At 44.4% G+C, this 26286-nt stretch overlaps 5 protein-coding genes and 1 non-coding gene across 8 annotated transcripts; 2 read left to right on the top strand and 4 right to left on the bottom strand.

Moving 5' to 3' along the window:
- The first annotated feature begins 592 nt into the window (after positions 1 to 592).
- Positions 593 to 7850, top strand: LOC101067712 (transcriptional coactivator YAP1-like). Of its 2 annotated transcripts, XM_011611628.2 has the most exons (9): positions 593 to 987; positions 1312 to 1546; positions 2905 to 3104; positions 3653 to 3813; positions 4658 to 4759; positions 4999 to 5102; positions 5199 to 5317; positions 5483 to 5583; positions 5672 to 7850. In XM_011611628.2, the coding sequence occupies exons 2-9, from the start codon at positions 1343 to 1345 to the stop codon at positions 5851 to 5853; spliced, it is 1173 nt and encodes a 390-aa protein (XP_011609930.1). In that variant the 5' UTR covers positions 593 to 987; positions 1312 to 1342; the 3' UTR covers positions 5854 to 7850. The 2 variants fall into 2 exon arrangements, with proteins under 2 accessions (XP_011609930.1, XP_011609931.1); XM_011611629.2 differs by lacking the exon at positions 4658 to 4759 and having other exon boundaries at positions 599 to 987.
- A 668-nt stretch (positions 7851 to 8518) lies between these two features.
- birc2 (baculoviral IAP repeat containing 2) lies at positions 8519 to 13507 on the top strand. Of its 2 annotated transcripts, none has more exons than XM_011611626.2 (13): positions 8519 to 8810; positions 9606 to 9699; positions 9778 to 10058; positions 10132 to 10434; positions 10509 to 10788; positions 10931 to 11030; positions 11110 to 11188; positions 11445 to 11493; positions 11657 to 11899; positions 11976 to 12074; positions 12157 to 12312; positions 12403 to 12444; positions 12568 to 12767. In XM_011611626.2, exons 2-13 carry the CDS (start codon positions 9606 to 9608, stop codon positions 12759 to 12761), a joined length of 1920 nt encoding a protein of 639 aa, XP_011609928.1. In that variant the 5' UTR covers positions 8519 to 8810; the 3' UTR covers positions 12762 to 12767. The 2 variants fall into 2 exon arrangements, with proteins under 2 accessions (XP_011609928.1, XP_011609927.1); XM_011611625.2 differs by having other exon boundaries at positions 8521 to 8810; positions 9514 to 9699; positions 12568 to 13507.
- Positions 13383 to 15180, bottom strand: rpl23a (ribosomal protein L23a). Its single transcript, XM_003971170.3, has 5 exons — positions 15046 to 15180; positions 14190 to 14370; positions 13825 to 14001; positions 13630 to 13699; positions 13383 to 13439 (listed from the first exon to the last, which is right to left on the bottom strand). The coding sequence occupies exons 1-5, from the start codon at positions 15113 to 15115 to the stop codon at positions 13425 to 13427; spliced, it is 513 nt and encodes a 170-aa protein (XP_003971219.2). The 5' UTR covers positions 15116 to 15180; the 3' UTR covers positions 13383 to 13424.
- LOC115252822 (small nucleolar RNA Z17) lies at positions 14081 to 14150 on the bottom strand. The gene has a single exon (XR_003891158.1). It is a non-coding gene; the product is annotated as a small nucleolar RNA Z17 (small nucleolar RNA).
- A 408-nt stretch (positions 15181 to 15588) lies between the features above and the next one.
- On the bottom strand, positions 15589 to 19565 carry ddx52 (DEAD (Asp-Glu-Ala-Asp) box polypeptide 52). Its single transcript, XM_011611624.2, has 15 exons — positions 19362 to 19565; positions 18892 to 19135; positions 18431 to 18561; positions 18160 to 18345; positions 17933 to 18076; positions 17629 to 17740; positions 17471 to 17543; positions 17178 to 17381; positions 17002 to 17092; positions 16771 to 16893; positions 16549 to 16699; positions 16399 to 16474; positions 16228 to 16299; positions 15852 to 16130; positions 15589 to 15724 (listed from the first exon to the last, which is right to left on the bottom strand). Exons 1-15 carry the CDS (start codon positions 19515 to 19517, stop codon positions 15694 to 15696), a joined length of 2073 nt encoding a protein of 690 aa, XP_011609926.2. The 5' UTR covers positions 19518 to 19565; the 3' UTR covers positions 15589 to 15693.
- An 81-nt stretch (positions 19566 to 19646) lies between these two features.
- On the bottom strand, positions 19647 to 26282 carry heatr6 (HEAT repeat containing 6). Its single transcript, XM_011611622.2, has 20 exons — positions 25965 to 26282; positions 25427 to 25534; positions 25174 to 25314; positions 24980 to 25095; positions 24781 to 24895; positions 24576 to 24677; positions 24329 to 24490; positions 24041 to 24249; positions 23761 to 23935; positions 23470 to 23676; positions 23278 to 23377; positions 22742 to 23127; positions 22547 to 22669; positions 22329 to 22415; positions 22104 to 22238; positions 21906 to 22025; positions 21688 to 21812; positions 21420 to 21516; positions 21116 to 21320; positions 19647 to 20837 (listed from the first exon to the last, which is right to left on the bottom strand). The coding sequence occupies exons 1-20, from the start codon at positions 26253 to 26255 to the stop codon at positions 20263 to 20265; spliced, it is 3579 nt and encodes a 1192-aa protein (XP_011609924.2). The 5' UTR covers positions 26256 to 26282; the 3' UTR covers positions 19647 to 20262.
- Between the last annotated feature and the right edge of the window lie 4 nt (positions 26283 to 26286).

The following is a 26286-nucleotide window of genomic DNA, read 5'->3' as shown; positions in this document are numbered from 1 at the left end:
ATATGATGGGGGGCTTTACATTTGCAGAGGTAGCCCTCACTTACATAAGTTACAATATATTGGAATTAATTCTTTTAAACTATTAACACAGATCATCAATATATTTTCATTTTCCCCCCGTTAGTGCGTAATGTGGACTGAATGAATTGAGATTCTTCTGAAAGTTCTGGGGATTTCATTTGAGGCCATTTCTCACATCCTTGGGTTTAACATGCGGGCCAGCTGAGCCTCGGCGGGCTGTGCGCATGGCTTCCGCTAGAGGGCGCGCTGCGGCTGCGCACGGACAAACAGGCTCCAGCTGGGTTGGCCTCATCAGGGGCGGATGTTTTCTCAGTGCAACTTCCCAATATCCCCTCCCCAACCCCCACCATAGGAAAAAAAAAAAGTCTCAGAGCAGGCCAAGAGTAGGAAAAATGACCCAAACGCGGCAGTTGAGTCTTACGTCTCCTCTCAAACGATCTCTAGTTCCAACTTCGGACCAAACAAACCCCCAAAAAAACTGCAAACAGCACTTTCAAAGCAGATTCCATTGAAATAATTTATAATCCCAATGTGGTTTCCGAGGCTGAACGTGCCTTCTTTAGTAAACGTGCAAATATAACGCGACTTAATAACTTGTTTTGCTTGTGCTGGTGGTTTATGTCTGTCCTGGGAGTGAAATATTTCACCCCGCAACTGCGGCGGCTTTAAACCCAGCAACCCCGCCCCTCCGCACTATCACATGAATCTGGACTGAGCAGTGGACGTGAAAAAAGTTTGGAAGTCTCGCTGAAATCACTTTGCTCTAAGTGCTTTCACGTGTATTTGTTTGTTTAGAAGAAACTTCACAAATTTCTCGCCCTGGAGTTTGCATCGGAGCTCGCTGTCGGCCTGGCTGTGCGGGGCTTTTCCTTTCCCAGGCTGTGATTTCTTCAGTTTCTTGTTTCCCCTGCAGGAATACAGACTCAGGGAGAGAGAGAAGGGGGGAAACGGTCTGTCTGCTTGAAGGTATGTGGGAGGCATGTAACTTCTACAATGCTCACATTGATTTCTGACAGCGAAGCCGCTTTTAAATGGCTCTCCTTCGACTTTCGTGCCCGGGGACCGGTTTTCTTTCCGCAGTCGATTAAATCTCCGAGATGTTACGGCTCGAAACAGACACGCAAGGACACAAAAGTTCAAAAGGGGGGCTGTTGGGGGGGGGGGGGGGGGGGTGCTGGTGGGGACAGAAATTGTAAACAAATCCGACCAGAACCGCAGCGCCCCAGCGTCCACTTCTAACGCGCCTCGACTTTGTGCTCTTTTGGTCTCGTTTTGTGTGTCAAAACTTAGATTTTTAGCGGCGACACCGAACTTTGGCGACATGGACGCGCACCACGGCGCGCCTCCGGCCGGGCAGCAGATTGTGCACGTCCGCGGGGACTCGCAGACGGAGCTGGAGGCCCTTTTCAGCGCGGTGATGAACCCCAGCAAGGCGAGCCGACAGCCGCCGTCTCTGCCCATGAGGATGAGGAAGCTGCCGGACTCCTTCTTCAGGCAGCCGGATTCTCGGGGCCACTCCAGACAAGTAGGCCCCCGATACACGCACCACAGCCTGCAGCAGCACCGCTGCAGGGTGATCCAGCGGTAGTCAGATGTTCTCATTGGGTTTGCCAACGTTAACCTAACAGGATAGAAACAATAATAAAAGCCTCCAATTCTCTCTGTGTGTGTGTGTGTGTGTGTGTGTGTGTGTGTGTGTGTGTGTGTGTGTGTGTGTGTGTGTGTGTGGTGCAACTGTCAGTTAATTTAAAGGCCACATTTTCTCACTGCACCAGGCTTAAATAAATTGCGCATCAGAAACATAAAAACAACAGTTTCATTTCACGTTGGTGTGTTTGAAATTATGCCTCAGAGTTCCAGCAGTGTGTCGGATGAGCAAAATCTTGTTAAGTGGACAAAAAGAAAAAGCAGGAATGAATTAGTTCTATAAGCGCCAGCAGAACTGATTCCTGCTCGATGGGTTAGTTTTGCCTCAACGCTGAGCCTGTTTTCTTTACTTTTGTAAAGATGTATTTGCATTTTTGAACATAGTCAAGCAATCTCGTTGATATTTGATAGTTGATAAACCTTCCTTATATATCACATCTAACTGGATATCTGCACTGTGACATAAACATTTAACATCATCTAGAGGATTTTTTCCACTTTTCTGACAGTTTTTCTCCATAAGAAATTGTTGCTCTAAGAAATAAAATTTTTAAAAGTCAGGTTTTCATCACAAGTAATCAAAAATTAACCAGATCACATTATTTCAGGAGGGATCAAATGAGGCTATTTTTATCTGTCCTAGTTTGGGTTCAGGAAAATTATATCTTTTCTTAATGATGGTGGCAAAATACTGAAAAGAACAGGTAATAAAAAATGTAATGTTAGTTTTTGTTATTTTTATGCATGTTATTTAATTTTATGCTGCTCCAATTCCTCACAATCCCAATCTGATCCAAATGAGCAGAGATTAGACGAACTTTATAACTATACGAGGCTCTTCTGCTGGTGTTTTCCTAATGATTGTGGAAGACTGTGGCTCCATTTTTAACATCTTTGGGAATTCGTTTTGTTCTGTTATGGCAGAATTCACTGTGTTATTGATGGAAAAGAGAAAACGTTAATGTTTGGAAACTCGGTTAACTCCTGTTTACTAGTTCATTCAAATCCTCATCTGTGTTTAGTAGTGAGTTTGACCTGCAGCTAACATGATGTCAGAGAGGACATGTGTCCAGCTCATTGAGGATAAGGACAATGACGGAGTTCACCAATGTCTAATCTGACGTCCACGTGACTCGAACTTGATAAACGTTCACATCCTGGGGTTTATTTTCTGGTTCCTGGCTGGTTCCTGGCTCTTCCCCTGAGTTGCTGTTAACCCTGCTCCTTTCTCGTCAGGCCAGTTCCGACGGAGGTGTGTGCAGCTCTCTGACTCCTCATCACATCCGCGCCCATTCCTCCCCTGCCTCCCTGCCAGTCAACTCACTCTCCGCCCAGGCCCCCGATGTCGCAGCAGCACCCATTATCCCTGATGATGTGCCACTCCCCCACGGTTGGGAAATGGCCAAAACGCCTACTGGCCAACGTTACTTTCTCAAGTAAGACTTTGCATGATTTTAAACTTCGGCACTGCCGATTACTTGAAATGTTTTACTCTAATTAATATAAAAATGCCCCCTTGCATTTCCCTAAACTTTCCCATTTTAATTAAAATGCACAAAAGTGCAGAGCTCTGACAGGTTTTAGAAGAATGTTCTTCAGTTTTATTTCCATTCCTGTCACAGTCCCTCTTCAAAAAAAAAAAAACACCAACCCAAAAGCATTAAAAGTAAAAGGAAAGTAAAAACAGGGCTGTCGACACTGCAGGTCTGACTAATCAGTTGCAGGCGAGCAGAGAACGTTCCAACGGGTTTTGCAACCGGCGTGGTTTCAGTCGGTTTCATTCATGGCCCGTCAGCTCGCTCCCCTGTCAAAGGCCGCGGCAGCACGAGCCGTGCCGCTCGGCTCCAGCGTGCAGATGCACACGCACATCTGGTAGTACAGGTAGAGCAGGTCTGAGCCCAAGTGTGCCTCGTGCTTCCTATCCATCAGGTTGCCGTGACGTCACAGATGCAGATTTGTTCAGGCTTGTCGTGTGTGTTCGCAGCCACCTGGATAAGACAACCACTTGGCACGACCCCCGAATTGCGCAGCTCCAGTCGGCTGCGGCTCAGCGTCCCATCGCCGGCACCCCGGTCCACACACACTCCCTCAGCAACCCGGCGCAGCCCGCCACACAACCCCAAAACAACATGAGCCCGGAGACAGGTATCGCTCTCGCTCTTCCACCCCCTCGTTATAATCCAGTTTCTTTTTAAAGCTCAGACCTGCTTTTCAGAGCTTCAGCAGCAGTAGGACGAGTCTGGGTGTGGTTTTCTGAGGGATTCCCTTTTGGTCGTCACTTTGGGAAGTATATGTAGAGTGGATCCTTAGAAATATAACATTAGTATGGATTAGGCATTTTTGTCTTTTTAAAAAAAAAAAAACACTAGATCCAAACTGTACTATTTTTTTTACTATTTTTTTTATTAGTAGTTCCATTAACTTACAGCAAAACTGAGGCAAAGGAGGCGTGCTTAGGTGGAAAAAAAACACACCTCCCACTCCAGACTTTAATTGTAAGGGAATGAGTGCATTCAGGTTTAATCTAAATTAGTTCATTAATATTTCATACTGAGGTTTGGTGGGGATGTAGGTGATCGTCTGTGTGATGGATCTTGTCGCACCATAAACTCAGACGTTTCCTTCAGGAGTCAATGAAGGCAACCGTCTCTGTTTTGTGGTATTTGCTGCCCCCCTGTGGCCAAACGGCTTTGCACATGCACAGTTGATCAAGGTCAGTGTATCACGGTGGCACACTGGCTGATGTGTGTGTCGATACACACTTTCATCATTGTGCAATCCCCCAGCTTTTGTCAGTCATTCAAAATCATAAAGATGTGTCTCGCATCTTGGTCTCGGTATCTTGATAAAAGTGGCCTACCGAGCAGACACTCTGATGAGGAGAACATGAGCTAGAAACCACACAGACACGGGCCAGATTCTAATTTGTACTCTCCATGCACTCCATCCATCATTTGCCTTCTCACTGTTTACTTTCACTGCTATTCAGGTCCACTACCTGAAGGCTGGGAGCAGGCTGTGACAGCAGATGGAGAGGTGTACTACATCGATCACATAAATAAGACCACCACATGGGTCGACCCGCGTCTAGGTAGCACACTGTCGAATTTGTGTCTCCTGAATTGACCAATTTTTTTTTAATTTTTTTTTTTTAAATATATTTTGGTTTTCTATTGTCCATTCCCACAGTTTTGGCAATGAAAATAAGAAAGATCGCAAAGTTTTTGACATGTTGTATCTCACATATGACATTTCAGACATGTTTTGTCCCCAGCAGAAGTGTTTTCTAAATCATCAAAAGGTCCCTGTCATGTGATTTGTATGTTGCAGCCCAGAAGATGAACCCCAACATTCTTGGCTTGTCGTTGCAGCAGAGGCAGGAAAAGGAGCGGATGAGGCAGCAGCAAGGCCTCCCCCCACAACTCCCCCCACAGGTCAGTGCGCCACTATCATCAGGCCCGATCAAATCTGGGAGGTTTCTGGACTGAACACTGGTGTGAGGAAAGCTGGTGTGTGCTTGTGCACCATAGGAGGCAGCAGGAAGGAACCAGGTGTCCGGAGGGTTAGACCATGACAGGAACACGCAGATGCTCGTCCCACCCCTGGATGTCAGGATCAGAGCTCCGAACCATGAACCCACACTCAACGGGTGAGTGCACGTAACCGCTTTTCTGGGGACGGGAGTGGAAGGGTCCCCCCATTTTTTACTGTTTCTTGGCCTTGTTTACCACCTTTTGGCTACACTGTGATTCGTGCCGGCGGGTTTTGGCTCCTCTAAACTCGGTGATCAGGTTGTGGGCGTGGTCTCTTGCAGCGCCCACTCACGCAACGAGAGCACGGACAGCGGTCTGAGCGTCAGCAGCCTGCCCCGCACGTCGGACCACATGTTGAGCTCCGTAGATCACATGGACACTGGTAAGGTGCTGAGAATTGAGCACGAGGCTTTTAGCACGGACTCGATGTCCAGTCGAGTCCAATGTGTCTTCTTTGGTGGTGTCTGCAGGTGATTCCGGCGACGCCTCCTCGATGACCTTGCAGGAGTCGATGCCCGTGCTGCCCATGTCCGAGGGTGAGGAGCTAATCCCCTGCATCCCAGAGGGTCTGGGTTCGGACCTCCTGATGGACATGGAGACCGTTCTCTCTGGGTCACACATGGACAGAGACAGCCTGCTCACCTGGCTATAGGCGAACCGCCCCTGAGATACGGTGAGACGTCGAGTCGCTGTCACGCGACTGAGACTTCCGGAGAGATGTTTTTGGTTTTTTTTGCTTCAGAAATGGTACAGAAGAGCGTTCCTGAGAGGAGGCGCTGCTGTTGTGTGACGGATACCTAACAAATACTCGCTCTTTGAGGAACAGATCTCCGAATCTCACAGATGCTGGTAAGCCGCTGGCGCTCTCCCCTTTTCTTATGGAGCGTCCATATTTTAGAGACAATCCTTTTGCCGTATTAGCCATCACTACACCTGGATACTCCTATCTGCAGCATTAAAAACACACTCTGTGGAGTCATTGAAATTTGCAGTTTGGCAATCATGCTCAAAAAAGTGTTAGACTAACATTAAAATATGTTCTAAATATATTTAATTTTAACAGAAAATGTGATATTCCCTCTATTTCTATTGCTTGTGGGGTAACATGTACTGCTCCTACCTCAGCGAGCCTTAAATTTTCTACTTTTATATCCGCTGATGTCAAAAACATAACAGGAGTCAGATAATTTATCTTCAGTCAACACTATGTTGGTTCCATGAAGCCAAAAAAAACACTACAAGATGAGGGCACTAGGTGGCGCTGAGCCAGGTGTATTTAGTCAGAATTTAGTCTTTTTAACTAAAGAAGATAAGCTACGTCTTTGCTGACATCTGAAGGGAGAATCACAGCTGCAGAACAGTCCCGCCGCGAGAAGCCCGTGAATACACAGTAGCGTTTGATTTTTTGCAACATTTGACATGTTTTTACAGTTAAGATCTTCACTCCTTTCGTTGTGTCCGCTCCACTTTCGATGGTGAAGGTCGCGTTTGTCAAAGGTTTTATCTCCTAAAATGCAGCCAAGGTCGCACGACCTCGTCAGTGCAGATGCAGTGTTTAGTGGCTTGATATTTGATGGTTATGATTATTATTTTGCTGTTTTAATTAACTTGCCAGGTTGATGTTTTCTGAACAATTCAGTTTCCTGGGATTGGATGTTTTTTTTGTCCTTATGGAAAAACAAAGGCAATTTTAGCTGCAACCTGTCCCATATTGCTGTGCGTTTAAGTTTCTATGCAGTGCAGGTGGGAAGGCACCTTTCCCATCATTTAATGAGCATTATTTTTGCTAACCTAATCCCGCTGCCTCACCCACTAAGCAATGTTCTGGCATCTGCTTAATAGTTGTTTACCACAAAAATATGCCTGGAAAATGTGTTTTATTTCTACAACAAAAGAAAGAGTGCCTTTTTTAAAGTTTTAAGACGATACGTGCCGTTTTCCATTTGATTAAAGGAACTCAAATTTCATCCCTTTGAAGATATTTGAGCTGTAAAGAAAAGCGTATAGACCCGAGGATATTAAATGTCAGTTTTCTGATAAATTAGCCAAAACGGCAACAAAAAAAATGTCCTCGTCTGTGCTTAAATGAGATTAGTGGAGACTCTTCTGGTATTAAACTGCTAGCAAACATTCTAGCAGATGCTGTGGTGCATCTTCTTCTAACTGCAAGTGCTGTCTGGTGCTCTGACGCTGAAGGCAAACTAACATGGTGATGTCTTCAACTCCATGTTTACTTAAACCGCATTATTATTATGTAATCTGTTTTTATACGCTGGGTTGTTTCCGCAGTGTGCTCATTTGAATTTGAAGCTATTAATTATTAACGAGAGCATTTCTTCCAAGCAGATTTCTTTTTACATGTACAGTACAATATGGATACAAATGTAAGATGCCACATCCTCAAATGAAGAGCTACATCACTTACTTTTCATACATGTAATGCAACACACTACCTAGCCTTTTATTTATCTTAGCATGCATGACACTTGCTGAGTATTCTACATATACAAATGTTTATCATATTTAGTTTGGAGGCAATGAGATTTGTTTTGTACCTTTTTTATGCATGTGCTTAACATAAATATATTTCTTCTTACTATCAATGTAATCATTTTAAAGGACTTTCTTGTTAATAAACTTTTAAATATACATGAAAGTGGCACGGGGCGTGTGCCCTGTCTGTGGTTGATGGTCCTCGTTATTTAATCAGTTTTTGTTTGTTACCTCGGCCAAGGTATAGGACAGCCGGCTTTGTCTGGCCGGTGGTGAAATAACTTGAAATTTATCAATGGAGTTTAATGAAATTTTCAAGAAAAGGTCAAAGGTGACTATTAAGTTCAGGTGATGTTCTGCATTCTGGACTCCAGATCAAAGGTCAAAGACCCTCCAGATCCTGGAGGGTCTTTGACCTTTGATCTTCCAAGCAGTAAATGGGAGGCTTTGATCATGAAGCAACTTATGTTGTGTGACCTTGTATTACTGCTGCCTATATACATATATTGCTGCCTATATAAATCTACTCTATACTATAGTTCCGGTACAAGTCACAATAGTTGAGAAAATGAGCTGCTTGGCAGGGCTTTACCCTCTGCTTAATTCCCCTATTCTTTTAAGATCTTGTTGGTGTTTCACTCATGGACCCACTCAGTTTGCTTTTAAAACGGGTTTTAAAAATGTATTTGGGGGACTTTCCAAGCAAAACAACGCAAGAGTCAATCTCCCCTTAAAGTTTCGTTTAACGGGAAGCGTATGGGACATTCCTCTGAGGCGATTCAACCCTCAACAGCACAAATAACTGACTTTTATTCAAGAACTCTAAGGATTATATGTCACCGTGTTCCTCTACGTAGAATAATGACGTTTGATTTTAATGAAGAAAAATATTTGGTTTTAACAATCTAGTGTGATTTTTGCAAATGATGTGGTGGAGGGAATAAGATGAAAGCAAACATTTCAGGGGAAAGACGTGGATATCGGTTTCATCCAGAAGGGCTGGAAGAGTTGGGCCGCTTTTTGTTTCGTTCGTTAACCGGAAGCAGCACCTCGGTCGCACCGAGAAGCTTCCAGGACGAAATTGGGACTTTCTGCACCGGCTGACTCACACAGCAGGTGAGTGAGACTCGACTCTCGTCATTTACTCCGTTTATGCCGTTTTACGTGATTGTTTTTGTCCGAGCTGTGAGGTATTATGAACCAAAAGTGCCGTTTGTTTAGCGCTAGCATGCAATTTCTCTGTTGAGCGAACACGTAGCCCTTTTACGCTACACGGCGTCCCTAAATTCGAAATATTATCCTCCCGAACGTTTAAAATTGGGCTTTTTACACTCTTTCAAATTTAAAATGGCTGTCAAATAGATGTTAGATGTTAAACGTCGCTAATAAAGTTGGCAAAAGCAGAAGTGTTTACGTAACGAGGCTAAAACCGGAAGTGCGTGAACGCGGCATGAGGTGCGGAAAGTACCTGACGTAATGAGAGAAGAGCAGCCATAGAATTCGACATTTTCAGACGGATTGTGCACTATAATAATGAAAAGAAAAAAACCGAATCTCTTTGGCTATGGGGCATTCCAACAATTATGTCATTTGTTGTCGCGGAAATACCAAGAGAATGTATCATTGGACGGAACCTCTTATCGGATTCACTAGAAATTGATGTGACTGATAAACAACTAAAAGGGCGAATTTGAAGTTATTCGTAATATCCGTTATTATTTGGCATTCTGTCAGTTTTTCATTTATTGAGCAAATGCTAACTACACAATACTGAATAAGAGCCTAATGGGAAACACTGAAACTTCTTCGCTCTCTTTAGTGTGTCTGTGAGATCCTGGCTCTTTGCTCAGCCCTGACCCCCCCCTGGGAGGACCCCCCTTTACTCTCATATTGCTCTGCTTTCATACAAAGATGGAAACACTCGTTCAACTCAAGAACAACCCGTTTTTGATGGGGCTGTGTCGCAACTGTCCGCCACCTGACCTGCAGTATGACAACTCCTCAGGTGAGTGCCGTGTCCATTGCGTTAGGTTGTGTTTTTGTGCCGGTGTGATTACAATTCTCATCTTTCTACTATCAACAGAACTCTATCGCATCTCTACCTTCGCGCGATTTCCGACTTCGGGGGTGACTGAGCGTAGCCTGGCCCGGGCCGGCTGGTTCTACACGGGGGTGGGCGACCGCGTGCAGTGTTTCAAGTGCAACGTGACAGCCGAGGGCTGGCAGGCTGGAGACTGTCCCACCGAAAAACACAGGCAGCTGTCGCCGTCTTGCTCGTTCATCCAGAGCCTCCCGTCCACGTCGAACCTCCTCTCCTCCTCGCACTCTGCCTTTTCCCCACTTCGTATTGCTCCAGCTATTCCAGTAAGATCAACAGAAGTTTTTTTTATCATTTAATATTTATTTTTTTACTTAATTATGCTGCTTTTACGTGTAGCTTTCTGGTGCCGGGCCAGCTGTTCCCAACCCATCGGCAAACCAAGGTGAAGAGCCAGTTGGCTATCTGAACATGGGTTTCTCCGCTCCGCCACCCTCAAGCCCACTTATATCTCGTGGTGTTGAGGACATGTCCCACCAGAGACCAACGTGTCACAACCCCAACATGCGCAGAGAACAGGACCGCTTGGAATCCTTCCACTCCTGGACACTCACCATCATAACGCCCGCTGAGCTCGCCAAGGCGGGCTTCTACTACCTCAGCCAGGGGGACAGAGTGGCCTGCTTCAGCTGTGGAGGGCAGGTGTGTATCAGCGCGGGGGCAATAGCGGTCCGCGGTTCACCCACGGACAGCAACACTCCAGTGTTTGTTTGCAGTTGAGTAACTGGGAGCCGGGCGACAGAGCCATGTCTGAACATCAGAGGCATTATCCCAACTGCCGATTTGTGCGCGGGGACAGAGCCGACAACATATCGTTGGCCGGAGCAGCACCCGGGGGATTAACGTCTCAGCTGTCTGCGGGAGTCCCTGCCCTCAGTAATGTGTCCAACCCCGCCATGCAGCAGAGCGAAGAAAGGTTGCTAACCTTTGTCAACTGGCCGTCTCGTATCCCCGTGCGGCCCGATCAGCTGGCGAAAGCTGGTTTCTACTACGTAGGTAAGGTCGCTCTTTATTCCGACGTTGGAAGCTGATTCCAGATTACGTGGGGTCAGAACGCCTCGTCTGCTTGTTTCCTGTGGACCTTTTAAAAGTCGCCACCGAACTTCAACACTGGGATGTTTGCTTCCCCCCCATCCAGGTCGTAATGATGACGTTAAGTGCTTTTGCTGTGATGGGGGCCTGCGGTGCTGGGAGTCTGGTGACGACCCTTGGGTGGAACACGCCAAATGGTTTCCTCGGTAAATGACACTTTACATACTTGCAGTTTCCCAATAAGAATGTTTTTGATGTTGTTTTGCATCTTCCATGGTGGGGCAGGTGTGAGTACTTACTCCAGGAGAGAGGACAGGATTTTGTTCATCAAATACAGGCTCGGTTTCCTCGGCTGTTTGAGCAGGTCAGTAAAGATTGAGAGAGTTCGTCACCATTTCATCCAATGGGACAAAAGACAAACCAGTAAAGCTTGGGAAACAATAAATTTAGTGTTTTCCATTTTGAGTTTGGTGCAGATGACCTTCCTATAACCCCCCACCAGAGGGTGATCAAGCCTCACTGGCTTCACTTTTGCAACACACACACTCACACACACACACATTTTCATCTGTGGTAGCAAAGCGGACCAATTGATATTCTTGTGTTTTCTCCGTCAAAAGCTTTTAACAAATGGAGACACCACCTCCAGAGAATTTGTTGATCCACCTGGTGAGTTTGAAATTTTTCTGATGAAGATTTGATAAAATTACTTGTGTGGCTGTAACTTATTTAGTGCCTATATTCAGTGACAATTCGGCTTTTTTACTCTAAAATCCATCCTGTAAAAAGGGGACATTGTCCTCAGCATGACACTCTCCAATCACTGTTTCAGTGGTTCATCTTGGTCCAGGAGAAGAGCGTTCTGAAGACGCTGTCATGATGAACACTCCTGTCATAAAGTCTGCCTTAGAGATGGGCTTTGAGCGGAGTCTAGTCAAACAAACGGTCCAAAGCAAAATCCTGACCAGTGGAGAGAACTACAGAACAGTCCAGGAACTGGTTTCAGACCTGTTGAGTGCTGAGGACCAGAAGCGGGAAGAGGAGAAGGAGATGCTGGCCGAGGCGATGGCATCAGGTTCAGTTCACACAAGAAAGTCTGGGTTTCTGCAGTTTTTGTCAGGGATCATTACAGTGAATTCTTGCTGCTTTAGATGGTTTCACCTTTGTGAAGAGACACCAGGCAGCTCTGATCCAGCGTCTGAAGAGTGTGGAGCCAGTACTAGAACACTTAAGAGAGCAAAATGTGCTATGTAAGTCTGTTTATTTTGGACAGCCAAAGATTACAACTAGATAAATTTCCCTTTGTGTAACTGCTTTCTCATTAACCCGCAGCTCACGAGGAATACAGTGGCCTGAAGGCTCAAACATCAGCCCAGCAGCAAACGGCCCGGCTCATCGAGCTCGTCCTCACCAAGGGAAACGCCGCGGCCGAGGTCTTTCGCAACTGGATCCAGAAAAATGACGTGCACTTGCTCAGAGATCTCATGGGTATTTTACCAACACGCACTGAAGCTTGACTGAATTGCAGTTTTGAGAGTTTGAAGAATGATCTAACGGAGTTTAAATGTGCAACTTTAGCCCAGTCGAGCGAAGCCTCGTCGCCGAGCCAAGACCTCTCAGGTATGACGACACACCAGCATCAGCGAGTCGTGCACCGCTTCTTTTGTCATCATTTCCACACAAAGATGTATTTAAAAAAAAAACCAATTATGTGCACGTAATTCCGGACCGTCCTATTTTCAGACCTCCCCATGGAGGAGCAGCTGCGGCGCCTACAGGAGGAGCGTACCTGTAAGGTGTGCATGGACAAAGAGGTCAACATCGTCTTCATCCCTTGTGGACATCTGGTGGTGTGCAAAGAATGCGCACCGTCATTGAGGAAGTGTCCGATCTGCAGAGGCCTGGTCAAGGGCACCGTACGGACCTTCCTCTCATAACTCACCTGGACTGTGTCACAGAAGTATGACTGAGTGCTGAAGTAATCAGGATGGTTGCGGTGGAACCTCAAACATAAAATAACCTGTTCTACAGTCTTCGAAGATGTCAGTCTCCACATGGGACCATATTTAAAATCTCCCTCCTAACAACTGTTCTAATATACTGCCGTGAAATATTCCAGAATTCTATTTTCAGACTTTCAAACTGGGCCGTCTAAATGGGTTCATTTATCGATCTTTTGTCACATTGCAAACGCCTCGTGGCCTCCACGTGCTGCTTTCCAATGAATGTAGGAAAACTTTGGTATTAACGTCTTAGTATCTGCCACTATAAGCACTAGTTATTACCCGCCGTGATCTGTTGTGGCCTTAACAGCAGCTAAATCAATGCCAAACTGAGGACCCAGTAATAAACCAGCCTCTGTGCAGAACCCGTAGCCAAAAAACTTGGGTACTTTTTTTTATATTTACACTGCCCAAGCCCACCTCTTCACCGGAATTTAACAATGCAAGAAATATGGCATCTGCCACGTACTTGGAATTCAACATTCCTTTGAAATATTAAAACTGAATTTAGGCAATGTTCATTAAATATGAACATGTAAAACAGACAAACACCAGTTTTAGTCAATACAAATATTTATTCAAGCCCTTTCTGCCAGTTTAGATGATGCCAATCTGCAAAGGAGGAAAACATGTCAATTAGATGGTGTTCACCATGGCGTAATAAACCAGTACCTGAAGTATCTGGCATCAGTGGTTCCTTTGAATGCATCACATACATTCAGCTATAGTAAAAGTTTACATCACTTGCACAGGACGGACTCCTGAACGCTAAATTCTAGACTTTGGCCTCACGAAGACTCACCTTGTTTGCAACATCCAATGCATCGTAATCTGGTGCCAGACGAACATACGCCTTCTTTTCACCGTCAGGTCTGAAGACAATACAGAAGATCAAGTTACCAGTTACTGACCCGAACTGAGGCCGATTATGGTTACTGCTTACATATTCAATATAGTTAAAACACAGACATCCAAAGGAACATCCAAAGGTTCCTACCTGATTAGAGTGTTGACTTTGGCAACATCAATGTCATACAGCTTCTTGACAGCGTGCTTGATCTGGTGTTTGTTTGCCTTGACGTCCACGATGAACACAAGTGTGTTATTATCCTCTATCTTCTTCATGGCAGACTCTGTAGTCAGGGGGAACTTGATGATAGCATAGTGATCCAACCTAGAGAGGTAGAAACAGACATTTGATCACAATCTTCACAGTTAAACACTCTTTACCTTCTACACATGTTGTAGTCTTGGGTGCATCAGCAGTTTGAATGTGGAATCACAAGTTTCATACTTTGATCGCTGTTTACCATCATTTGCATCAGGTATCTACTTTTCTTTACAGCTGTCAGTGCAACTTACTTGTTCCTACGGGGAGCACTTTTGCGAGGGTACTTGGGCTGCCTGCGGAGACGCAGAGTTTTGGGGCGACGGAAGGTTGGAGAAGTCCTGATCTTCTTCCTCCTCTGGCTGTGTACACCCTTGAGCACGGCCTTTTTGGCCTTCAGAGCCTTTGACTTGGCTTCAGTCTTGACAGGGACCACTAAAAGAGACAGTGGTGTTAATGACTGGCCCAAAATCGGAATTGCACAAGTTGATTTGGGGAACATCTCATTTGTGGCGATCCCCATGGATGCGTTGAAGAACCAACGCCGCAGCAGCAGGAAGCTACCGGCTGTACCGCGAATAAGGCGATTTAACCTAGCATGACATTTGAAATTAATCTGGTTGGATGATAGTAATATCCAGTCACACGTCACGCTACACCAAAGCTAAAGATCCAGTTGTGTACATATTGTGGACTAACACCAACTTCACCGTAAACCAGCTAACTTTCACGTGTAGCTACTGTGACGTTTCCAATATAGCTTCGTTATAGCATTTGGGCAGAACTTGGCACGTCAATCTTAATGCGTATACGTTCCAGCTGAGACAATTAAACAAACACACTTACGTTAAATATAACAGGACAGATTAGTAGTCATCACGGTTACCACTAGTGTGCTACTGTTAGCTTAGCATCACGTTATAGCACAAGTAACATGCCGGAGACGCAGTGCCTTAGCTTTTTATTCATTCGGTTCTCAGTTCTATTCTTACAACACTAACGTCCGGATTGTCTCATCTATGTGTTATGATCACGTCAAACGATCATAGGGTGCGCATTTTTATTACAAACTGCACATTTTATTCCGACCAAAATATAAGATTAACAGACCTTCCTTCTTCGCCTTCGGTGCCATGTTGGGAAAGGACGATAGAGCGGGGTTTCCTGGCGTATAATGCATGGGCGAGATCTCGCATATGTCTCGCGATAGTTTGGCTAAAGACGCATTAGGATGGTTTTAGTTCGCTTACTTTTTTATTCTTTATTTTGTAAGGGATGCAAGATCTACTTGATCATTTTCAAAAAGTGACCATATACCTTCATCACACCGTATTTACAATTCATTACGGTGTGATATTTGGGTTTGTCTCATTAATTTTCCAGGCTTGATAGCATATATCCAAATATTCATTTTCTATAATGAGAATCCTCATTACAAAACTACTACTACACAAATTTTGTACCTGAAATAGTTTTATAATTTAGTATTTCTTGAGTTAAAATGAGCTCAAGCAGTGCTCTTAAACACAGTATGGTTGCCTGTATGTAAATTTAATCGATGTAGTGCTGATTATTCAGAATGGTTGTGCCTGACGTTTAATGACTACCAACATCAGTTTCTGGATAGCAAAGGCAAACAAAACAAATATAACATAAAGGGTATATAAGTGTTTATTTTATAATCTGATAAAGCACAAAACAGTAGAAAAATGACCAAAAAAAACATCCATGTGCATATTCAGCATCGGCTTGCTGTCTTCATTCTTGTGGTTTATTTTTCTTAATTTTCCTGTTTGATAAAAGAAAACAATAAATTATTAGTTAAATGCCCACTCTGTAAACTGCAAAAAAGAACCAATAGGTCAAATAATTATACTGCTCAATGCTTGCATTATTAAAATAAAGAAGTACTCCACTTTTTGAACTTTTCTCCTGATGAATTTGTTCCGCTCTTCTCAGATGCTTTGTCTTTTCCTTCTCGCATCTTTTTCTTTGATGGATTTTTTTGAACCTTTTGTTGCACTACTGCTGTTTGAGATCCAGTTTCTCCCTTCTGCTCTTCCCCCGCCGCTGTCTGTATTCCTCCTTTCTGTCTTTGAGTCACAGCTTTTCCTTTCTTCTTCAATAAGAAACGAGGCGTTGTGCAAATGGTGAGGCGTTTGGGAGGTTTCTTCTCAAGTCTCCGCTTCGCTTTGCTGAATTTAACACAAGACAAATGCTCAAAATCATGTCGCCATATACACAGAAAAGACCATGATAATGAAAGAAATTGATTTGATGGTAGTTATTTACCTAGGTATCTTCTTGAAGCCAGTGATGTAGTCGGGTACAGGACATCCAGCTTGCTTGATGACATTAGCAATGCTGATTCAAAAGAACCAAAAGAACCTTTTTAACCGTTTCACACCAACAACCCATAGAGTCCAAAACCAGCCGAGTAAGTTTATTCGAATGTGTGCGTACCTGCGCAGCAATGGTTTGTCATTTTCTGTGAAGAAGGTGATGGCCTTTCCTTTGTGTCCAGCTCTACCAGTTCGACCTGAAGGAGGAATGAAGAAGACAGACGTTTAAAAACAGGTTTAAAATCTCACTAAAACCACTGACAAGACTCACCGATTCGGTGGATGTACTCAACGGAACTGGTGGGGAAGTCATAGTTAAGTACAAGATTGACTCCCTTGAAGTCGATACCTCTGGCAAGCAGAGCTGTGCAGATCAAAACCCAAATCTTCCCTGAACGAAAACTGTTCACGACGTTGTCCCTCTGAGAAAAAAGGACAATAAAGCCAAGCAGCACATTGAAGGCGTAAGCTGACGTGTTGTGTGTGTTGCTACCTGCTGCTGCGTCCGTTCAGCATGGATCACATCCACATTGATGCCTTCGTAAACCAGCTCATGGAAAAGCTCTCGAGCTCGATCTTTGGACTGTACAAATACCAGCATGGGAGGCAAAAAACCCTGAAAAGGCCAACAGGACATGTCTCACGCTGTGTCCTTCCAAATAATTCACAATTAATTACGGTGTGAAACTAATATAAAATACAGGGCAGACGGAGGTTTTCTCACTTTTTTGATGATCTCCCTAACGGCTAGCAGTTTGCCGTTTTCTGTCCCAACAAACAGCAGCTCCTGGTCCACTGTCTCGACTGCCGTGTTTCTGAGAAGGCCAGATTACAGTTTTCTAAATGTCTAAAATCAAAAGAAATCAGCCAAGGGAAGGAGTTCTGAATATAGATTATTACCTGGGTCCAATGTTGACAGAAACAAGGCTGTCGAGGTTTAAACGACACCACTGCTCCACATCGGATGTGCAGGTGGCGCTGAAGAAAGCCCGGCGCACCTTTGAGCCAGAACAGGCCAGAAAAATGCTAGCAAGCTGATCCCTGAAGCCCGTCTTCCCATCTTCAAAAAGCTTATCGGACTCATCAACAACTAGCCACTCCACACTGAAGAACACAGAAAAACTGTGTTTTTACCAAGTATATATTACCTAAAAATACAATAATTTAAATAATAGCTAAAGATTTTCTGTTACCTGCTGAGGTCGAGAGCTGGAGGATCCTGCTTGAGGAGAAAGACGAGTCTGTTTGGGGTACTGATGAGTATATCTGCCGGGAAAATGTGGGAAGCGACACAAATGATTTTTATATTTCATTTTTTACTGCCCATAACCTTCCCCCCCCCATCTCTTACCATATTTTTTGTTTGAGCGTGGTCCGTATTTCTTTGCCGCTAGAGAAGCTTTGTCTATGATGTGAACTCTAAATCCTACTCCGTCTGTTAGACGCAGCAGCTCTCTGTAGGTCTGGAAATTGTATTTAAATATTAGATCATTCATGCACACAAATATATAAAAGACAAAAAGTCTGTTTCTCATGACAACAATGATAAGAATCCTTCACAGATGCTCAGTGTACAGTCTTGTGTCTCAGATTGTAGGTTTAAATTCATACTGAAACTTGACTTCTAGCAACAAATAAAGCCTGGTATTGCGTACCTGGCTGGCTAGCTCTCTGGTTGGAGAGATGATCACCGCTCTGAAGCCAAGGTTGGCAGGCTGCTGCAGATGGGCGAGCAGTGGAACGCAGAAAGCCAGAGTCTTCCCCGATCCTGTGGGAGCACATGCCAGTAGCTCCCGTCCCTGACCCGAACACAAAAAAAGCTCATGAAACAAGGTGCACGCAGCATACGCACATAGCTGAACCCATGTGTCTCCACACTCACATGCATCATCAGTGGTATCGCCTGCATCTGTATCGGCGTTGGGGAGCACAGCCCAGCCTCTTTGAGGTTTTGGAGGATACGCAAATTGAGATGATATTCAGATTGCAGCTCATCGAATGTACACACGGGGTCTGGAATGTCAGAGCCGTGCACGTTTATACGGTTTTGAGACCGAATTCGATTCACCTAAAAACAAAATTATTGACTGGTCTTATTAAGGATATTGAACATTTTTTAAGTGAACAAAGCTTTCAGTTGTGTTTGTGAGGACCTTTTCCTGGTGAAGATGTTTTAGTCTCTTCATTGAGTGCTTCTCTTTTTCATCAGGTGCCAGGCTGTGGATCTTCCTTTCCAATAAGGACGTCCATGTGATGCCCGCATTACTGTCTTTTGAACAACCACCTGCAGTTAACCACAAAAGAGCATAGAGCAGTGAGTCTGTGAAGAGTTGTTTTACACAAAATGCACCAATTTTCATTGCAAAGTAGAGACAAGAGTCCTTTTAAAATAAAAAAATAATATTTAAGCAGTTTCAAAAGGATAAGTTTACAGTGTACATATAATAGGGCAGTACAATGTTTATATATAAATATATAAAATATGTTATAGGTGTAATTGCGTTGTGAGATTTGAATGTTGACTAATTTTCTAATTAATCTTATTTGAGCCAAATACATCTCTATAAACACTGTTTTGCAGTTTCAGTGTGTAAAAATAAAGCTGCATCATTACCGTCCAACTGCTCTTTTTGGGATTTTTTCTTTTTGATCTTCACGTCTCTTTCTGCATGTTTCTGCTTCCTTTTCCCTCTTGCAGCCCAGTCCGCATTTTCCATCTCACAGTCCTCCTCATGATTTTCCTCGTTGGAATCATGTGGATTGGAACTGATCTGCGCTCCATTGGTTTGTCCTGCGCCAAAATAATCGATGGCAGAGAGACGATCGGCGGACGGGTTTATTCCCCGAGACCTGTGGACCTGTAAAATTAGCCACGAAAGTATGATTGTCTTTCAATATGGACATAAATGTTGTAAAACGCGTTACATAATCTGGTCAAACGCCCCCATATTTACACAATAATGCAACAGAAATTCCGATATTTTCTTGCTGAGGCATGTCTGAATTTGTCAGCCTGTAGCAAACAGCAGCTGGTACCCATCGTCATTTTGTTCAGTTTACCAGTAAATTCACGTTTTTATTTACCTTGAACCGAGCTGCATCCTGGCTAAACCTTTTCAAATCAAATTTAGCTCCAGCGCCGAGCTTTCGAAACAACTCGAAAGAGTCCATAGTTGCTACAGGAGCAGTAGCAGCGTGGTCCGCATGGATCCAGACATCAGGAATCAACCTCCGAATCATTCACCGTCCCTTGTTGGAAGTGGCGCCCCCTAACGGATGCGCTTATAACGACAAGACGTCGTCTGATCGGGTCGCTACAAACGAGCGTTTGTCTGATTGTTGTGGCAACTCAAGAAAAAGTCCGACCAATATGTTCAAAAATTATACGTTTTTTATATGTATATTTTAGAGAATCGCTGCTAAAATAACCAATAAGCTAGTTGTTGGATATCAATATATGGTTGCTTCAAGATTGAAGCCACACTTTCTTTGCACATTGATTTTAAAAATTACAATTCTGAAAAACCACAAATGTGCAATATTCTCTCAATACTCAAAACTGCAGTCAGAAATGAAAACACAATTGTTTTTGAAGCAATTGTTAGAATTTTTTTTTTTGCAATAACACTTGTAAAGTAGCAACTACACACCGTATTTAAACGTTTCTTTTTTCCAAATGAAGACAAAACAGGAGATAAAAATTTAAAGCAAAATGTGGAAGCAAATACTGTACTTCTGGAAATGTTAATAACAAACCCTGTGTGTCATCTTGGAAGAATAGGTTGACATATTGTTGACAGAAGAGACTTATTTTTGACATTCAGCGTCCCCCTTTCCCCAGGATCAATGACAGTGCAAACCATAAAAGTGTTATAAAGGCACAAAACGTGTATGAAAATGTGACTAACATTTTCTCAGCAGTTAGATGTTTCCTCTTTGCTCCGCCCACCCTGAGACATCAGTCTTCATCATCTCTCTAACTCTCTCACATTTCCTCACAGGCTTTTAGCAAATCCTCCAGGAATTGGACGACCACAGCCTTCCCTCTCTCCTGCTCAGACTGTCCCTCTCCTTCAGTCTTTAAATCTTTCAGTCTCATTAGTGTCTGCTGCAGCCTTCCAACTCTCTGCTGAGGAGTGAAACTCTCCTTGCCCATGTCCTCCTCTCCCTGCTCCATGATGCCTCCTCCTCCACCCTCTCTCATATATTTGATCACGTGTTCTCTGATGCTTTCCCCTTCCTCTCCAGCCAGCGACACCCCAAGGGCAGGCAACTCCTGCGCCTGGCTGAGGCTGAGCAGGTGTAGCAAAGCTTGTGAGAGTGTGTGGCGCAGACTGGCGCTGAAGCGGTATTCTAAGAAATCATTGACGTCGTCACTGTTCTGAAGGGCTGTAGCCAGGGAACGCCACACAGAGATGAACCTCTCCGAGTCCCCGTAGCAAATGCGCTCTGCAGGGACCGCCAGGGCAGCGGCAGACTTGATTCGTACTTTAAAGTTCTTACAGGAGGTGACGACGAGGCAGAGGGAAGAAAAAGCATGGCTGGACCACGGGGCAGAACCTGAGAGGCAAGAAGGAATAAAACTGAATGTAGACACCATCAATCCAACTCATATTCAAATCATCACTGTCTGTATTACAAATTGGTGTAATGGAAAATGCTTGGATCTAAAGGACTAAATGGTTGCCAAAGACTTGGTGGTAAATTAACACAAGGGCAACATTATACAGTGCAATAACCAGATCCATATGAAACAATTTTGCATCGAATATAAACACGTGTGCAACCTTCTTTCTTCCGGCTGTGTGTTCAGCATGTATCAAAGCAACGACACTCACCTAGAGACAGGGCAGGGTTTCTGAAGGCGTTCCCAAGTGCGTAGCAGGCGTTCCATCTGACCTTCATCACGGAATCTGACTGGACGGTCTTGACTAAAGCCCGAACTGCGTCCTCCACTGGGCGCTGGAAGGTAGGGTGGGACAGCTGACTCTGACGCAGAAAGTGAAGCAGATTTCCAAGCACCCGCACTGCATTAGATCTCACCTGGATCATACACAGGGAAGAAGTACAGTAAGCTGCTTTCATTGGTCTCATAGTAGAAAACAAATGTTGCTTCTTTGTTATAAAGAGTAAAGCGCTCACCCTGTCTTTATCAGAAGATGCGCGAGTAGCAGCCTGCAACATTTTGAGCAGCAGCGTGTCCGATAACTCCTCTTGGAATTCCACACCTACGCTTGCCCTGTTAAAGATGCAGAGTTTATGTTGTATTCATGTTGAAATGCATTTCTAGTGCTACTAAAGCTAAATGATCGCTGTTATAGCAGCAGGATCTGTTCAATAATTTCTTATTGACATGAACGAGAAGAGCGGACAGCTTTCTGAAACACTGACTGAACTGCGCTTCTCTTACATATTGACCCGGAGGGTATCTGTGAGGTTTCCGAGGGACCAGGCTGCTTTTAGACGAACATTTGCGCAGCGATCCTCCAGGGCAGCTAGAAGGGCGTTTGCAGTGTCTGTCACAAACATCACATCCTGATCAAAGAGACACCGAAAGGAAAATTAAAAAAAATCCCAACCCGTATAAGGTAGGTGAACAAATGTGTTGTCAGTGGGCCCAACCCCAACCTCTCTCAGGCAAGGGAACATGATGTAGATTCCCAGAGCCCTGACAGCTGCTGTCTTCAGATAGTTTTCACTATAGGTCACTCCCAGCAGCACAGTGATGCACATCATCTGGGTCTTGTACTTAAGAGCAAAGCAGCATGTCACGGGCACATATTCATGAGGTCATGATTATTAGCTGCCGTGGGTGGACACACTCACGGGAAGCTGCTCGAAGGCCTGTGGCAGGATGGAGGACAGCACATCGCAGGCACTCATCTGCACTCTGCTTTGTTGGTTGTTTTGCAAGGCTCCGTTCAGAGGACCGCTCAAGATGTCTGACCAAAACTGCACCACCTACATCAGATCATCACACATTAATTCAAGTCACATTAAATTGCCTTATTGAATTACAAATATATCTTTACACATATAGACTATACATACTTGACTCAGAGGTACTCTGATGCTCTCTGGAACGTTATTCTCTGCTTTGTACTGCTTAATTATTCCCGTTCCTAGTTCTTGTATCAACTAAAAATAAAAAACAATAGCAATACACAGATCTTCACCAAGCCTTTGTGATTTATTTTGTAGTTTTTAGACGTGTGCAAGTGATCCGCATCATTAGGCAAAAGAGTGGAAGCACTAGGAAAAAATGTTACCTTTGCTCCATGCAGTTGTATCGAAGGCTCCGCCTCCTTGAGGCAGCATATGCTCACTTGACCAATCTCACACAAATTAGCTTGGACAAGAGAGAAATATCCACGGACCAGGTGGCACATAACCTGGCATGTAATGAAACATTAAAAATGCATTCAAAAAAAAAACTATTTCGTGCCACTTTTCCACCAGCTCACCTGAAGTGCTTCTAATCGGACAGGGAGGGGCTCTAAAATGAGACTTCCCGTTTGTGTGGCTCCCTCGCTGTCCGAGTGGTCCTCCCTAGGCTGAGTTATTAGTGATGCACACAGCTGCATCAGCCACGGTAAAGACCCATCTTCTGCAGGTGTCTGTGGAACACCAGGGGAGTGTGTGCAGGAACCTCGCTGGGATGATGTGACAGGTTTATGAGCAGGTGAGGACAAGTTGTCTCTCTGCCTCCAGTCTGAGCCACCTGGTGTGGATGAGCCAGCCCAAGTGCTGCCCTCTGGCTGCTGGAGGAGAAGCTGCACTTCAGGGAGGGGAGCCTGAGTTGTCACCAGAGCTCCGTACAGTGTCAGCACCGTAACTCGCACATTTACATCTGAAGACAGAGAAAAGCCTCGGTAAAACATGTTTGGTTTCCGAATTGCTTCAGTTGCATGCATGAGGCACAGATGAAAAATAAAAAGCAAATCAAAGCCCGCGCTACATCCCAACAGGTTAAGGTGATCTAAGTTGAAAATTTGCAGACCTCGGTGGCGCAGGTATGGACGCATTTGCTTCCAGAGAGGGCTCAGCAGACCAGGTCTAAGACGATGATAGGGAGCATTTGCCACCAGGTAGGCTAGACACTGTCAAAAGGAAGGATTTAAGTTATTAGGACAGGAAACATGCAGACCGACAGGAATCACGGAATTCATGCTTATTGGAGAAACAGTTGTACCTTTATCACTTGGGTAAGTGTCTGATGAGAGGTCTCGGCCAGCAAAGCCAGGCTTAGAGCACGATGCAGTTCTCTCACTGCCGTTGCCAGTAGGAAAGAGAAAGGGGTGTATGATGTTCGGGGAGCTGCTGTGTCTTCCGCTACAGCAAGAAACTGATGGGAACCATCCAGCATTGCTGACAACACTTGCAGCGCACATGCACGCACCTGCAGACAGGTAAAGAGAAAACTGCTACAGCCACAAGTGTCAGGGGGAAACAACACCAAAAGGCGAGACGAAGTAAGTTGTACCCTTGGCGAGGGGTCCTTTAGTATGACTGTGATTAGAGAGAGTGGTGGCAGTCCACCAGCTGGAGAGTCTGGGATGAAGGAGGACCAATACCCATACAGAACCCTCTTCTCTGTACTTTTCACTACAGCTAGCAAACACTGCAGTGCTCCCTGACGCACACGACCCTGGTAAACCCTGCACAAGAAAATGTTGTAATCAGTGTGTGAGTGTAACACAACTTATCCTTTAGCATCTGGTAGGAAAGCTTAATATGAACCAGAGGACAGTGTATTTTTATACCTTAATTTGCTCTGTGCACTGCCTTCGGGGTCAGAAATCTCAGAGTCAGAGCTGATTGTTTTCCAGGAAGGGTAGAGCGATGGGGCAGAGAGTTTAGGCTCCACTTTCTGCGATACAGACCCGGCTTCCCTCTCATCTTCCTCTCCATCCTCTCTGCTTGTTTCAGCACTTGGATTCTTTGCTTTCCCTCTGGCTTTCTTCTTCTTATTCTAAAGAATGACATTAAAAAGATGCTGAACAAATGTTTTGTTCATTTGTTTCATCACTGATTTTAAAACCACTTAATACCCCTTTGGTTTTGCCCTGCACTGCAGCAGAATCCTTTGATGAATCGGATGGTGGTTCAGCGGATTTTGGTGTGGTCTGACCTTCGTACTGAGGAAGGGGCGATGGATAAAGCACAGCCGGCCACTCAACACCTACACCCGGTGTTCCATGGAACATGAGCCTCTGCAGGAAATACAAAGTAAACCAAATATTTGGATGGATGGTTGGTTGGATGGATGGATGGATGGATGGTTTAATAAACTAGTACCTTAAGTGAGGCTAATGTAGACCCAAGCTCCTCTGCTCCTCTAAATTTCCATTTACCAACTGAGAAACAATTTTGAAGCCCCTTTAGCGCTGCCTGGATCACCTGCTCAAATACACAAGAAAGTACATGGGTCCGCTATGATTACATGTTTTTTTGGGGGGGGGGGGGTTTGAATATTCATTTGGAAAAGGACAATAAATCATACCGTACAACAGAAAAGTTCATCGGTGTTGGGAGGTTTTGGTGACTGCAGTGTTCGCAGAAAAAGCCCAAAAGCAGCATATCTGTGATGATCATCCAAAGGTGGCTGACCAGGCATCCTGTCAACCATCAAGCCATACTGAGCCTTTTGCTTTTAGGGGTTGCTTATTTTTGCTATTATTCATAAGTACAATAAAAACTACCTCAGACAGATACTAGCCATACAGGTAAGAGCAACATGGCGCAACTCATCATTTGGCTGGGATGGAGACCCATACAGCAGAAGGATTCCATCCTCCTTTAACAAGTCACTGAGAAGCTGAGTATAAAGTAAACATATTGAGACACAATAGTTATCACAGACAGTAAATGTTAAAAATGATGCGCAATTATCTACCCGTTGGCACTGGGGTCCTTTGTAATAAACTACTGCAGAGAGGGCCAGGAGGATATCGGAATGGGTCCATGTACTACACACTTTCAGTGCAGTGGTGGTATAATTCACCAGTATGTCCAAGGTCTGCTCATCCAATATTACCTTAAGTAAAGTTATTAGCACAGAGTCAGCCACATAACAAGACACTGTCAGTCATTATTAGTATATGAATGCATATGCATTAAAAAATATATATGTTGAGCATCATCATTACCTTTAGCTGGTTGAGCAGATGATGTATTAACTGACAGAGTTTGATGACCATATGTTCCTGAGAATGTGGAACTAGGCGACTGGCACATGTTAATAGATTGCACACGTTCTAAAATGAAAAGACTCAAAATTATCCCCAACTTTCTTTCACGGTGATTAAACAATCTCAAAGTATTCAGTCGGTGAGTGTACAATTGAAAGTGGCTGATTTTAACTAGATTATATTTAGCTGTATTTTCAACTAGATAAAAACAAATCTATGTAAAAAAAAAAAGGTTGACTGCGAAGAAGCTGTTATCGTGGCTTGGACAAAATCGTGACAAAAAACCACAGAAATTGTGCTCTTGATGCAGAATGGTTTAGTAATGTACGTTGAAAATGTTTCAAGGAATTCAATGAGCCTGCTGGTGTTGATGGTGCCAAGTGACAGCGCCCACCCCTATAACAGTTCTGGCTGTAAGATGTAGCGTCACAATACGTTTTATATTTAATTGAAGGGCTACGATAGTAGATACGAAACCCAAACTGGCGTGCTTTACCTCTGGCTGGATGTTTTTACTTGGTTCATTGCTTAAGTTGTAGCTTTCAGATAGAAGTTGGTCAAACAACAGGTTCAGCTCCTCCCTGAGACGTTCGGAGTCTGGTCTTAAATATCTTAGTCTTTCGGTACAGCGGAAAAACTGTTTCTCGGTGTCCGACGCTGGAAATGCACAACTATAACGGGCCGGGAAGAAGGGGGCGGTGTCCGCTGACAAAGTCACCTGCGAAGACACAGTGGCATCATCCCGGTTACCGTATACCGGTGCTAACGAATCCCCATGAGCCGCCATGTTTGATGACCCGGAAATGCTGGTTTACTCC

Source organism: Takifugu rubripes, chromosome 15, assembly GCF_901000725.2.
Source record: "Takifugu rubripes chromosome 15, fTakRub1.2, whole genome shotgun sequence".
Lineage (NCBI taxonomy): Eukaryota > Metazoa > Chordata > Actinopteri > Tetraodontiformes > Tetraodontidae > Takifugu > Takifugu rubripes.
The sequence above is the reverse complement of the archived record's forward strand: the minus strand, read 5'-3'. Positions and strand labels throughout refer to the sequence as shown.

Excerpts from the sequence above, each read along its gene's own strand:
- birc2 (XM_011611625.2), top strand. The coding sequence starts at position 9,606 with ATGGAAACACTCGTTCAACTCAAGAACAACCCGTTTTTGATGGGGCTG. Across the intron at positions 12,075-12,156 it reads AAGAGAGCAAAATGTGCTAT|CTCACGAGGAATACAGTGGC; the intron begins GTAAGTCTGTTT and ends ATTAACCCGCAG. Across the intron at positions 12,445-12,567 it reads GCCGAGCCAAGACCTCTCAG|ACCTCCCCATGGAGGAGCAG; the intron begins GTATGACGACAC and ends TCCTATTTTCAG.
- heatr6 (XM_011611622.2), bottom strand. The coding sequence starts at position 26,255 with ATGGCGGCTCATGGGGATTCGTTAGCACCGGTATACGGTAACCGGGAT. Across the intron at positions 25,315-25,426 it reads ATCTGCTCAACCAGCTAAAG|GTAATATTGGATGAGCAGAC; the intron begins GTAATGATGATG and ends ACTTTACTTAAG. Across the intron at positions 24,896-24,979 it reads ATGGCTAGTATCTGTCTGAG|GATGCCTGGTCAGCCACCTT; the intron begins GTAGTTTTTATT and ends GATGGTTGACAG.
- rpl23a (XM_003971170.3), bottom strand. The coding sequence starts at position 15,115 with ATGCATTATACGCCAGGAAACCCCGCTCTATCGTCCTTTCCCAACATG. Across the intron at positions 14,371-15,045 it reads ACCGAAGGCGAAGAAGGAAG|TGGTCCCTGTCAAGACTGAA; the intron begins GTCTGTTAATCT and ends TGTCTCTTTTAG. Across the intron at positions 13,700-13,824 it reads AAAGTCAACACTCTAATCAG|ACCTGACGGTGAAAAGAAGG; the intron begins GTAGGAACCTTT and ends TATTGTCTTCAG.
- ddx52 (XM_011611624.2), bottom strand. The coding sequence starts at position 19,517 with ATGATTCGGAGGTTGATTCCTGATGTCTGGATCCATGCGGACCACGCT. Across the intron at positions 18,562-18,891 it reads CCAAAAAGAGCAGTTGGACG|GTGGTTGTTCAAAAGACAGT; the intron begins GTAATGATGCAG and ends GGTTAACTGCAG. Across the intron at positions 16,700-16,770 it reads CTGAACGGACGCAGCAGCAG|AGGGACAACGTCGTGAACAG; the intron begins GTAGCAACACAC and ends CTTTTTTCTCAG.
- LOC101067712 (XM_011611628.2), top strand. The coding sequence starts at position 1,343 with ATGGACGCGCACCACGGCGCGCCTCCGGCCGGGCAGCAGATTGTGCAC. Across the intron at positions 4,760-4,998 it reads ATGGGTCGACCCGCGTCTAG|CCCAGAAGATGAACCCCAAC; the intron begins GTAGCACACTGT and ends TGTATGTTGCAG. Across the intron at positions 5,103-5,198 it reads CCCCACAACTCCCCCCACAG|GAGGCAGCAGGAAGGAACCA; the intron begins GTCAGTGCGCCA and ends TGTGCACCATAG.